The sequence below is a fragment of the Sinocyclocheilus anshuiensis genome, unplaced genomic scaffold, assembly GCF_001515605.1.
Source record: "Sinocyclocheilus anshuiensis isolate Anshui unplaced genomic scaffold, SAMN03320099.WGS_v1.1 scaffold215, whole genome shotgun sequence".
Classification (NCBI taxonomy): domain Eukaryota; kingdom Metazoa; phylum Chordata; class Actinopteri; order Cypriniformes; family Cyprinidae; genus Sinocyclocheilus; species Sinocyclocheilus anshuiensis.
In genome coordinates this window covers 220,800-234,340 of record NW_015552542.1, presented here as the reverse complement: position 1 = coordinate 234,340, position 13,541 = coordinate 220,800, and the positions used below count along the sequence as shown (strand labels likewise).

At 37.2% G+C, this 13,541-nt stretch overlaps 1 protein-coding gene across 1 annotated transcript in view; it reads left to right on the top strand.

Moving 5' to 3' along the window:
* Positions 1 to 2,015: 2,015 nt before the first annotated feature.
* The window catches only part of LOC107663990 (transcription factor Maf-like), a 131,328-nt gene continuing 119,802 nt past the window's right edge, over positions 2,016 to 13,541 (top strand). The window contains exons 1-2 of the mRNA XM_016454433.1: positions 2,016 to 3,343; positions 9,857 to 9,923. Of these exons, the coding sequence (XP_016309919.1) occupies positions 2,379 to 3,343; positions 9,857 to 9,884 (993 nt within the window). The 5' untranslated portion in view covers positions 2,016 to 2,378 and the 3' untranslated portion in view covers positions 9,885 to 9,923. The remainder of the gene's footprint in view (positions 3,344 to 9,856; positions 9,924 to 13,541) is intronic.

The following is a 13,541-nucleotide window of genomic DNA, read 5'->3' as shown; positions in this document are numbered from 1 at the left end:
AAATGCATTCTTAGTTTTAATTTTTTTGTTTTTCTTTTTTATAAACTAATGTAAATAAAGTTCAACAAACTTAGCAGCTGCACTGCTTTGACAGAGCATATAAAGAGCAAATGCAGAGTTAGGCTAATGCAAATACAGTCCACATAGGCCTACACATACAGTAACAGCTATTGATGTAATCATTCATGGCCAGCAGTCAGAGAGATCATTACACTCGTCTTAGTCCGTCCTCTAGAAATACCAAGGATACAAAGCATGAGATTATAGACTTTGCCAGAAAAGATACTGAGTAAATGATTATAGGCTTTTGTGCAGTGTATGAAATGGTTGGTGTAGAGTCAAGCCTAAAACAAGTCACAAAAGTGTTTTCCTTAATGGGCAACTTATCATTGCATGGACATATACTCATGGATTTTAAATTCTGTTTTTACTATTCTACAGAACACGGCACTGGGCTGTTAATTGAAATTCTGGAAAGACGGGAATGTAAGAATCGTGCATTTGAAGATCGAGACAGGATCATCATTAATTAATCAGACAGGTATATTATGCAAAGCAAAAATGACTTTATACTGTGCTCCTGATAACTGAGTACATACAGAATAAAACGGAAAGACAAATCACTAAGAAATACTGCCGGAATCAACCCCTGACCTCCAGTAAAAGAGCAATGAACAGAAGAGTAGTTTAATATATGACTAGATGAGGCAGATCTCACAGAACTGATAAACAAGTTTTATAGCTGTTCTCTTGATCTATGCTTGAATCATTTGGTTGATCACTGAACTACAGCCTAATGTAGTTCAGGTCTGACTTACGGTGAAAAGGGTGCATTTTTAGTGAAAATGCGCAATTGTTACCTTTAGGGTCTATTTTTACCTGGTTTAGACATTACTTAAGCTAATGTAGTGAGAATAATTTAGTCACATTTTTGTTTTTTTCACCCCCTGATTGTCCATCCCGAAAAGAATAGTCTCTCGTAGTACATACTATCATGCAAATGCTGTTGTGTTCAGTGTAGTACAACTATACATTATTCCTTTCTCTCTGTATTGTTGAAACTGTAATGACATCTACCCCATTCATTCATATCTACATAAACGTCAGTATAAAATTTCACTTTCCAGTAGGTCTGATTACATTACACAAAGGCTCGGTATATTATCCCCCACCTCCCCCAACACACACACACACTTCTGTTGACTTCTATTAATAGTGAGTGAGTTATACGTACTATACGATAACTACTAAAACAAAACTTTATTTACTTTATTTTATACAGCTTTAACAAATGTGGATGTCCCAAAATGTCTTTTGGGGGGTTTTGTCAGATTTAGCTCACTTCTGTACAAATGTGTCCCAAAACTACGTTCTGATTAAGTAGGTACCTACACACGCGCACGCACACACATTTCTCTTTTTATCCAACAGGTGGCACTGTTGAGTTTTCAAAAGGCCCATTTATCCAAGAACATCCCTAACTTTAATCATTTGCAAATAATTGTATAAATTGAAATAATTTAATTTATTAAATAATAACGACAATAATTTTGTATTATAACTTAGTGTTTATGTGTTGTGTATTACTATTTACATGTTAATTCAGACGCAACATTAATTTAAGTTAGACATTAAGTAATTGTTTTATAATGATTATGTCGAAAAATCAGTTGTTATCCTCCTGACTTATCCTACGATCCTACTAACTGCATAATATTAGAAAGGTTAAAAAAAAAACCAGACATTTGACATTTGTGTTACTAAAGTAACATAATTTAGCATTTTGAAAAAGGGAAGGACGAAAGAGTTAAACGTTCGAAGTCCATTCAGCTCTTTCCTCCAGCATTTCCAAAATGACAGTCAGCTGACGAGAAAAGTTTTGGTTTCCGAACTCATATGTTAAGGAGCTCTGAGATTCAGCAACCCCATTGGCTCGCTGCCTCGCTCCGAACCTTACGTCACGGCAGCTATAAAACTCAGCAATGCTTTTAAACTGTACTGTAGTGTGTCGAGTTTAAAAACACTCTCAGCTCGATCTGTGTAAGCAAGCGCAATTCTTTTACCTTCCACTCACCCGTTTGACCACGATGATGTCTGCTCATGAGGAGTCAGCAAAGTGTTAAATGTTTGAAATCCAAGGCCTCCGAAATTCACTTGAAAAGAGAGGAGAACGAAATCCGATGCATTTTTGCAATAGACTGTGCCAACGAGAGCTCATAATCTGGAGTTAGGAGAGCAGTGCAAAATCCTGTGAGGTGTCTGTTTTCCTGCTAAGAGTAAAGCATTTAAACATCATCAAACTGGCTCACTCTCTCCCGACCCAGCCCGCTTTGACAGCCGCTTTTCAGCCGCTCTGGAGGACGGTCAGCAGCAAGAGAATGGCATCAGAGCTGGCACTGAGCAGCTCCGACCTGCCCACCGGTCCCCTGGCCATGGAATATGTTAATGACTTCGATCTGATGAAGTTTGAGGTGAAGAAAGAGCCACTGGAGCCCGATCGCAGCATCAGCCAGTGCAGCCGCCTGATCGCCGGGGGCTCCCTGTCTTCCACCCCGATGAGCACGCCCTGCAGCTCGGTTCCCCCTTCCCCAAGCTTCTCGGCGCCCAGCCCTGGCTCCGGGAGCGAGCAGAAGGCGCACCTGGAGGATTTCTACTGGATGACCGGCTATCAGCAGCAACTCAACCCGGAGGCGTTGGGCTTCAGTCCCGAGGACGCGGTTGAAGCGCTGATCAGCAGCACCCATCCGCTCCAGAGCTTCGACGGCTATGCGAGAGGGCAGCAATTCAGTAGCGCAGGCGGCGCGGGAGGCGCCATGGCCGGGGGGGAGATGGGATCCGCCGCCGCGGTGGTGTCCGCAGTCATTGCCGCCGCTGCAGCGCAGAATGGGACACCTCACCACCATCATCACCACAGCCACCACCAGCAGCACCAAACCCCAGGGGTCCAGTCCAGCAACAACTCCTCTGCCACCCACCACCAGCACTCCCACCTGGATGACTGCTTCTCGGACGAGCAACTCGTTACCATGTCCGTGCGGGAGCTCAACCGGCAGCTGCGCGGCGTCAGCAAAGAGGAGGTGATCCGACTCAAACAGAAGAGGAGAACCCTCAAAAACAGAGGCTATGCCCAGTCGTGCCGCTACAAGAGGGTCCAGCAGAGGCACGTATTGGAGGGCGAGAAGACACAGCTCATGCAGCAGGTGGACCACCTCAAACAAGAGATCTCCAGACTGGTGCGTGAGAGAGACGCATACAAAGAGAAGTACGAGAAGCTCGTGAGCAGCGGCTTCCGAGAAAACTCGTCGAGCAGCGACAACAACCCCTCATCCCCGGAGTTTTTCATGTGAGTTTCCTAAAAAGCCTAAAAAAAAGAAAAAAAAAAAGTTTTTAAAAGTTTTGTTTTTCAGTTTGGGGGTTGCTAGAACAAGGCTGGCTTTTTTTTTTAAGAACTGAAGTCAGTTCTTGAGTTTTGGAGGCTTGTTGTACAACCAAATTGAATATACACATTTATATTATTCTCTAAATTACTTCATATTTTGATGTGTATGCATATACACTCATGATGTTGACCTTCATTCAACTTTTGCATTTTTTTTTGCCAAATATGAAAGTTTGCTATTTTTATTTTTACATATATACTTTTTGCACTTTTGCCAAAGTCCAAGGATCCCCCCCCCCCTCCATTATCATCTCATGCCTTCTGCTTGCTGTTTTGTGACTTTACATGATAATCTATTGACTATATAAAGAGACATGTCATTGAAGTGCCTGCATGCTGGACATGTATGGTCTTTTTGTTTGTTCTTTATTCCCCCTCTGTTTTTTATGTGCTTGAAAATGAACTTCCACTTGGAAAAGAACTTCTGCTCAGCATGGCATTCATACATTTCTTTCATTTCCCAATCACTTTTTTGGAATACGGACTAAAAAAGTGAAAGGAGCATCATGCCATCATCCTCCCCATGAAAAAGTCGATCCATACAGTTAATCTTTCTTTCTTTCTTTCTTTCTTTCTTTCTTTCTTTCTTATGTTGCTAATACATTCATTATTTACATGGCAATAATGTAATCAATATTAAAATGTCTGGACATTGTTTTATGGTCAGGGATTGATACCCTGCTTGTATAAAATCAGGATATACCGTTCATCAATAAATTCTTAAAACTGTTAATTATTTTTTTTCATATATATTTTGCTGTGCAAAATTATTTTATCATGCCATCATCCCCATGAAAAAGTTGATCCATACGGTTTCCATGCAGTTAATTCTCTGTTGAGAGCCAACTGGAAGCAGTGTTGCGAGGGAGAGAACAAGGACCTGGTTTCTAAAAGGAATTCTCCCTCTGGGACTTAAGTGTTGTTGCTAAAAGCGGTTTGTGTATTTAATGTCAAACCTTTGCCTTTTGATAACTCTGGAATGAACTACTTTTTTTTTTCATCATATAAGAACAGTTAGAGGTACTTCATGCCACAGGTTGACACGAAGAAGGTGACTTGGAGTTTAGATGTTGCCTGTTTCTTTTTGTTAGAAGTTTGGGAAGGCTCCAAGTTTGCATACAGCTGGATTTTTATAATGCGTAACTTGAGCTTTTTGCAGCATGTACTTGCAATGAAAACAACAGTTTGACAGTTGTAGTTCCTATTGTAGCCTGCCATTTACTGTATTTTAAAACCAACGTATTAAAGTAGAATTTTAAGTCAACATGGAAAATCATACATTTAGAAAAAAAAAAATGTCTGATATAAAATCTGACCTATTTGGAATGAGTTGCACTAAATGTAGCTTATAGCAAATTATATATTGCATATTGAAATCTTATCTAGAACGCTAATTTAAAAGGCACCCATCATGGCTTTGCTTCTTTCTTTCTTTCTTTCTTTCTTTCTTTCTTTCTTTCTTTCTTTCTTTCTTTCTTTCTTTCTTTCTTATGTTGCTAATACATTCATTATTTACATGGCAATAATGTAATCAATATTAAAATGTCTGGACATTGTTTTATGGTCAGGGATTGATACCCTGCTTGTATAAAATCAGGATATACCGTTCATCAATAAATTCTTAAAACTGTTAATTATTTTTTTTCATATATATTTTGCTGTGCAAAATTATTTTATTCACTAACCATATGTGATGTTCATATATGCTTTTTTTTTTTTATACAATTATAATGATATGCAATAAAATGCAATTTGGGCCACTTAAAGTCCGCTTTCTCTGGATTTTGTTTGTTAAAGTTTTTTTTTTTAAATATATTTTATTTATTTTTTAATTAGTTGTTTAAATCATAATTATTGTTAGTAGCCTGTTTTTATTAGTCTTATCCAGTGCTTGCATTGCACAAAACATGTTTGTCATCTTAAAAATAGACTGTCTAGCGCAAGATTCAGACTGAAACTATGTAAACAGCATTTGCTCATATCATATAGTTGTTTGGCTCAAAAGACAACTATTTGTTAACACCACAAAGTACTAATTTTCTAAAGCTTTATACAAACACTATCTCATAAATTCACAAGTATTCTCTGGAAAAGACTACAGGATTACAAATCTCTTATCACATAATGTTTGATAGAGTTTAAATAATGAATTTTATGGCAGACAACGCTGGAACATTCCAAAGTTCAACACCATCTCAATGCAATGGACTTTGCTTTATGTTTAGAATGAAGTTATAGCGCCACTGTAGGTGTCACCTTTCTATCTTTCTTTAGTAACGCACAAGATAAATTGTGGATTAACTGATAAAAGCTATCCCTTTTAACTGGGTGCAGGTTGTGCGTGCTGTGTTGCACAGATGTCTCAGTGCACAGAACAGTCCTTGAAACTCCTGGAACAGCCGTTTGCTGTATTTTAAAACCAAAGTATTAAAGTAGAATTTTGGAAAATCATGCATTTAGAAAGAAAAAAAAGTCTGATATAAAATCTGACCTATTTGGAATGAGTTGCACTAAATGTAGCTTGTAGCAAATTATATATTGCATATTGGAATTTTATCTAGAACGCTGATTTAAAAGGCACCCGTCATGACTTTGCTGAAAACTAAAGGATATAATCTTATATATATATCCCTTTTATGCCATTACAGATACATTACAGATACATTTAATCTTCATCAAGATTAACAGTGCTCAGTTTGTTCTGAGATTTGTTCTTTAATTACTAATTTTGTGTCTTTCCTCCATGTGAAGGAGACGGCTTTGTCGTCCACCTCTCCTGAAACAAGAGCTGTAGAGGAGGGAACAGGAGATCGGGCGAGAGAGTATAGCTGGAGAGTTGAAATTATTTTCCCAATGATTAATCGCTCAGAAAGGGGCTGACTTGAGCCATGTAAAAATGATAAATCATGAATCTGTATGGCTGCAGCTGTGTCCAAACTGGGCTTTTAGCATGCATGCGAAAACTGCAATTTGTTACAAATCTCTCTCTTATGTGCACACATTTCAGTGAGGAGTTTACACGGATATTAGAACATGAGTGAAGTATAAAGCCATGTTTAGGCTACATAATAAATAATAGTTATGCAAACAAATGTTACAAATATGGCAAAAATGGAAACATTTGGATTCTTGTGGTATGAGACAGGCTCGTGAGCCCAATGCTGTTTCAGTTTTGCTTTACATTTGTATGCTGTTTATAATGAATGCCACTATAGCCTAATTAGATTTATTTTATAGTTGAATATATAATTGTATAACTACTTATTTTTCATTCTTGTTTTTTTCCGAATACCGTTACATTTAAAATATTTGTTGTAGAGTGAGGGGAACTAAATAGGTTGTTTATATTTACAAGTATTTTAATATACATATGAATTACATAAATTAATGTAGCCTAATAGTTTGCAATTACAAGGTTAACGGGTATTTTTGGAGTAAGATCAATTTCTCTTTGACAAGATTGCTTCCTCTTTTTGGTTTCTCCGTGTCGTAAACTCTAGGGGCGAGGCTTCTAAACCAGGGTGTTTTTAGGGGCATGATATGCAAATGACGATTGCGTTCTGCCACCACATTTATCAACGTGCGATCATTCGTACGATGAGATTGGCGGCATATGAATGTTTCATGAATCACACGTGAACTCTGTCGTAAGTTGATTTGTGCGCACGGATCTGCGCTCGTTTCTACGTTAGATTGATAAATGAGGCCCATTGTGCACTGTAGAAATTAAGGAAAGCACAAACTGTAACTTGACATTATTATGATCTTATCTGCTTTCTTAAATTTGAAATTTATTAATGTTGTCCTAAAACATTGCGCTTTAAGTTACTTAAAATCTTGTTGTTACAGCTGGGCTGTTATGATCCTCAATTTTCTAAATATGTTTATTTAATTCGTATTATTTTCTATATTATTTAATGTGGAAGAAAAAAGTAAAAATCAGTTAACCGAATCAATGAATGTTCTACTCTTATTGAGTCTCTGCAAGAGCGAGTTCAGGCTTTAGTGAAGGTGTATTTCAGTGTATGTGTGTACAGAGGAGGTCAGTGAGCGAGATGTAGAAACGTGCACAGTCATAACAAAGATCTTTACCCTCAGGGGAGACCTTATTCATTTCCTGTGCCAGTCCTTAAGTCAAACACATACGCAAATAGGCATGACACTCTTCCTATGGATCCGCAGCTACCTTTCATCCATTTTCACTTTTAATCATCTAACAACTAGCAGCTTTGCTCAACAAATTTGCCCACCGATTTTGCATTATTTTGATTAGTTGACTTAATGCAATCACACGGTCAGCCATGTACATTGCAGGCTGTATTGAAGCTTTATTAGAATTTGGTGTACATGTTACGTCATGTACACTAAATATACATGACATTTAACAGGTTTTTACTGTAGCATTTTTACAGTCTTTTACCGTTAAATTCACGGTCTTTTTTTACAGTGTAGACAGACAGATTAACAGTTCAGTTTTTTAAATCTTTTGGCTTGTGAGTGACGCGGGTAAACTTGAGAGAGCTTTCGGAAAGATGTGCACACACTTTGAAACTGTGTGTCAGAGTATTGGGGTTTTCCAGCGATGCACAGACACAATAAAGATGAAGATGATGCATGTATGATACAGAGCGCAAGTGAGACATCTTTGGATTAAAAGTATTTACTTAGTCTTTTATTTGGGCAGTGACATGCAGATTTAAATGAATAATAATTTAGTTTACAATGAAAAACAGTTGATGTATAATGAACATCAGTTTAGATAAATATCACCTAAATTCAGTAGAATAAATTTGACAGCTTCCTTATTGTTTTTTTTTGTTTTTTTTTGAAAAGTGTTGATAAGTGTGTCAATAAACTCTTAGAAACAAGCATGTAGAGAGATACTATTTCCAGGCTTTTTCTGGGTGATATGTAAAATCATCTAATCTAATTTAACCAGTTGACAACGAACATTTCAACACACTTGAGTAATTTATATTTATATTTGCAATGTACCTAACAAATGTAGTATTGAGCCTTAAATATGAATGCTATAATATCTGTTTATCAGTATCCATTAAATTAATTGAATAGGGGTTAATTTTAAAATAAAATGTTTTATTTTATCTACAGACAAACATTGAACATATTACTCTTATCTTTTTTACAAGTTTCTCTCATATTGGTAATTTAGACATTTAGGCAACTGAGAATAAAAAGAAAAACTGTGAAATTCAGTTTCTCTTCATAATGTATTTCAAATTACATGCAGTTCTTTTGTTTCTGTGAAACACCTCATTTTCTTTCACACTTTTTTTCCCTCATCCTGTTCCTGGGTAAAGGGTGCAGTGTGCGTGTGTCTTGAGCATTCAAAGTATTACACTGAGCTCGTCCTATGTGTCAGGTAAATTTAGGTTTGACATAGCCTTACAATTTTAGATTATCTAACTTTTTTATGTTTCCTTCCAGACAGAATATTCTATTTCTGTGATGAATGGCATCCTGAACTCTGTTTTGAAGCGATCATTTATCATGACTGTATGTCAGTTAGAATTAAAATCAAAATGAGATTAAAATATGATTTTGGAGTTTAATGCGTACATTATAGTGTAGTGGAATTGCATAAAATGCATGTTAATGCTCACACATCATACAACGTACTGTCACACCTTTGACTACTTAAAAATAAAATAATAATAATAATAATAAAGGATAAATAAAAAAAATAATACAATAAAAATGAAGTGTAAAAATTATTTAATTTAATTGTGAAGTAATTCTGTGTCTTAAAAGAGCTCGAATGTGGACTGCACAGTGGAAAATAACTATTATATAATAACTATAATAACTATTAGACTACATGGCATATGTGTACACTGAAAATTCCCAGACACACACACACACACACACACAGTCTGGTCAGCTATCCTTGTAGAGACTCTCCATAGGCATAATGATTTTTATACTGTACAAACCGTATTTTCTACCCCCCCCCCAAAACAAAAAAAAATTGGATGCCAGTTTCCATCAGTAATAAGATTTAAATGCTTCATGGAAACAGTAACAGTGTTATTTCATTACTGTAAAACTAGATTGAAAAAATAGATATTGAAGAATAGATTGCTGTGTCTTCTGTTATTTCATTATGGATGCACACCTCGGTGGAACCTATTCATCAGAAAAATAATACTGTCAGTTGAAGCTTTTTTTTAAGTGCAGATTAATCAAGTATGAACAACTTGCAGTTTTTTTATGTCTCTGTTTATCTTTGACAGAAATATTACATAATATAATAGTGTTTAATAATATAATTTCAGTTTATAGTGAAATCTCTCCACATAGATTACTATAAAAAATGTGTTACATCATGATAAAGTCACAATTTCCATTTAGTTTGTGGTGTATTATGACATCTCTTTCTTTCTCTTTCTCTGTCAGGTCTTCCAGAAAGTTCCTTCATCTGTGACCGTGAGCTGCCTGAGCCTCTGCGCCTGGCCTTGATGAGGTAAAACAATTTCACTTGTATCTCTGACATACAATACAACAAAGGTAATGTTAACGCATTCAAACACAAAATAGTGTGGAGAAAAAAAAAGTGTTTATCAAATAATAAAATGCAGTGATCTTTTATAGAAATCCCAAAAGTGCCTTAATATAAAGCGCATTAATATTTCTTAGGACAATAATACGTTTTTCTTTTTTTTTTTATAACATTGACTGAGTACTTTACACTATATCTGACGTCTACCTCACAGTGAGGCTAGTGCTTTCTAAGTGCTGTATGAAATATTTTTCTCACTTTACACCCGACTAAAAGTACGTGTAAATTCACCTTCCCATAGGCCGAACTCTCAGTGCTGGGGTGATGGATTTCTGAAAGCCCAGCTGAAGCACAATCCATCTTTCTCCAGGCTCAGTGTGTACTTTAGGACAAACACCAATGGTGTTTGTGCGGTACATTGCTGAATCATAAAAGTGCTTTTAGTGACCAAAGTTCTCCATATTCTCTGTGGCCCGGCCAACCATGATTGATTCAAAGGCACTGTGCCTTCTAGAACAAGACTAAAAGTCAGAGATATTGTGTCCTCTGTGTTGGGTTAAAATGCAGATATAAAAAAAGCTTGAGAAAATTGATATTTTTAGGCTTTTTCTGAATGGATGAGTCATATTCAAAGCTGCTCTAGAACAGACTACATATGCCCACATAGTGATGTGCAGCGGTTCTTATGTATGCGGGCGTCTATGCAGTATTTCCTGTCTGTTCTTTTACTAATACATTCAATTATACATGACAAAAAGGCCTAATAAATAAATAAATTAATTGATTAATAAATAAACAAACAGATACATTTTGAATGATCAAATAAATGACACAGTACCACAGAGTAACATTGTTTCCACTTATGTTTCCACCTAGGAATTATTTAGTTATAGTCGTCTCTGCATATTAAGGTGGAATATGATCAATTATTTGACTAGTACAAAAACTTCCACTCTTCACCTTTATAAGATTAACAAGGTAAAGGGTTCACCAAGTTGTTCTTGAATCTTTGTGAGGAGGTCTGATGAAGGTTTACCCTTTAGTTTCCCATCCCTTCGTATCCAATGTCCATTTAGCACGTTCCCTTTCCTCTATCTCCCTCTAATCTGCATAATGAGGATGAGATGTTAATGTCATGCCGCCCTTCCCATAATGCTCTGTGTTCCCGTCCCCATTGTCTTTAAGTAGAGCACAGGATCAGGGCTGGCCAGGCTCCAGCCTCACTTAACTTCGCCAGGGAAAAATGAGACGGAGCTGTCGGAGATGACAAGGACAAATCAGCGTTCAATGAAGTGCTTTAAGTGCTGTTGTTTCCAACAGCCATCAGAGCGGCTGTGAATTAGTTGCCCTTTAAAGGCGGCCGAGGAAATGTGCTGGATAAACACTTAGGAATGACAGGACACAGAGAACACAGGAATGAAAAACATGATGATAGGTGTCTTCCATAAACCTGCTCTGTTATCGCACACACAAAACTGTGGGTTATCGTGACACAATGAAGGCATCTTAGATAGGATGTTACACAAATATTGGGTTTGGACCTGTCTTTCTATCTCATTATACTGACTGAGAATACAGCATTTTAGAGGATTTGGACACTAGAACTGAGACCAGCATAGTGAATGTTGTTCTAGTAAACAGTATATGTGACTTTATTCATGTATATGAGAAAACACAAGTGAACAATGAGTAGCCTTTTCATGTAAGCTGAGTGTGAAAGGAGAATGATGCTTGTCTTTAGAACGGAAACTTTTTTTTTTCACATGACACCGCTTCCAGTGTAATTGTGGGTGTTATTCAATGAGTGTGGTTTTACCATAGGTGTGTGACAGGGTGTCCATACTTGGTCCTGGATGGCCACTGTCTTGATGAATTTATTTCCAACTTGCCTCTGCACACCTGCCTAAAAGTTTCTAGAATGCCTAGTAAGACACTGATTAGCTGGTTCAGGTGTGTTTAAAGGTGATTGTGACGTGCCAAGTTGTTTTTAGGTGGGGAAAAAAATAAATAAATAAAATCTTCGGTTAACCTACATGTTACTCCATGTTGAAGAAAGTACACCCCATGGGCTGCCCTGACTCCTTCACTGCACGTAGCAATAGTTCAGACACCAGTGGAGGGACAAAAGGACACAGTAACTGCTGAGGTAGGAGAAAATTACCAAATCCCCGAGAGGACAGTGTTAGCACACACACACCCGTACTCGTGTCGGGGTGTTGTGAGCACAACATCGGCCATAGGGAGGGCCAAGTGAGGCGTGACTGGCGGTTGAGACTAGTCAGTCTCGGTGATGGCGTGTCATCTACCAACGGTGGTGCCAAAAACACTATATATCACACCCGCCACACTTCTGTATTTTTGCAACACCCCTGACTTCCAGCATAACAGCTCTGATAATTTATATATTTGGGGCACTTGTGTAAATAATAATTTAACCTGTTACTGTATCCGATGAAAGACTGGGTTTCACCAACTACCTCTCAATATGATATCCATGCCAAAATATGTCATATTTAATACATGCTAATTTAATTCAATATTATATTATAACTGAAACTAAATCTAGAAATGTGCTGTAGTCAGTATATCTTGCACATTTTGCTTTACTTTCATTGCTCATGAAAAAAGGCTTAGTCAGAAATGCCAGTTTTGTTTCTGCTTATTTTTACAATCTGCTATTTAATTAATTGGACTGTATGAAATAATATGGATGTGCAACACACCCACACCCACAATCAATACAAAATCTAAAATGGCAAAGCAAGATTTTGAGACGTATGCACCAGATTTTTTTTTACTAGTGTCTCATGATATGACTAACTGTATGAGTTAAAAATAGTTCTACTTAAAAAAAAGTGACTTAAGTCCACTGTGTTCTGTGCCATCAGTTGCAATTTGTCTAGCTGTTTTTGAGCGCAAGAGCACATTCTATATGTACAACACTGTAGCCTCTCTAAACTGTTTAGAGTTCAGTTGACAAAAAATGTAAAATTCATAAAAAATAAAAAAAACATATTATATTTTGATGTTCGATCATTGCTGTCCAAGTACTCCAAGTGTGACAAATTAATTCAAAACCTATCAACTTCAATGCTGGTCCAGGGTTACTCTGTGTTCCAGTAGGATAAGATGACGCAGACTTGCTGTGTACGCCTGATCTTCCAGCCACCTGCTCCAGGCAAGAGAAACTGGAGACGGAGGCTGACGGTCTATATTTAGCTGTGCAGGCAGCAGACACTGTATTTGGGCTTTAAGGTTAAAAATATGGATATCTATGTACAGTCAGGCCAGAGTACAGTACGATGCACTGAATAGTGTCTTTACCCCGAGTCTATTTTAGCTTACTGCCTCTGATCTTCAGCTTCTGATCTGTGTGTGTGTTGTGTAGCACAACCTTGCATCCTTTTTTTAAAGGTAACTGGACTCAAGAGAGGGAGTGTAAAATGACTTTTCTTTAAAACAGCAAAGTACGCTGAATTTGAAATTGTGACTTTAGCAGTGTAATAGAGAGGATGTAATTTTAGCTTGAAGCCATTAGTTCCTCAGGGAATTTGAAGTTTTAGGGCTTATCACCCCCCCCCC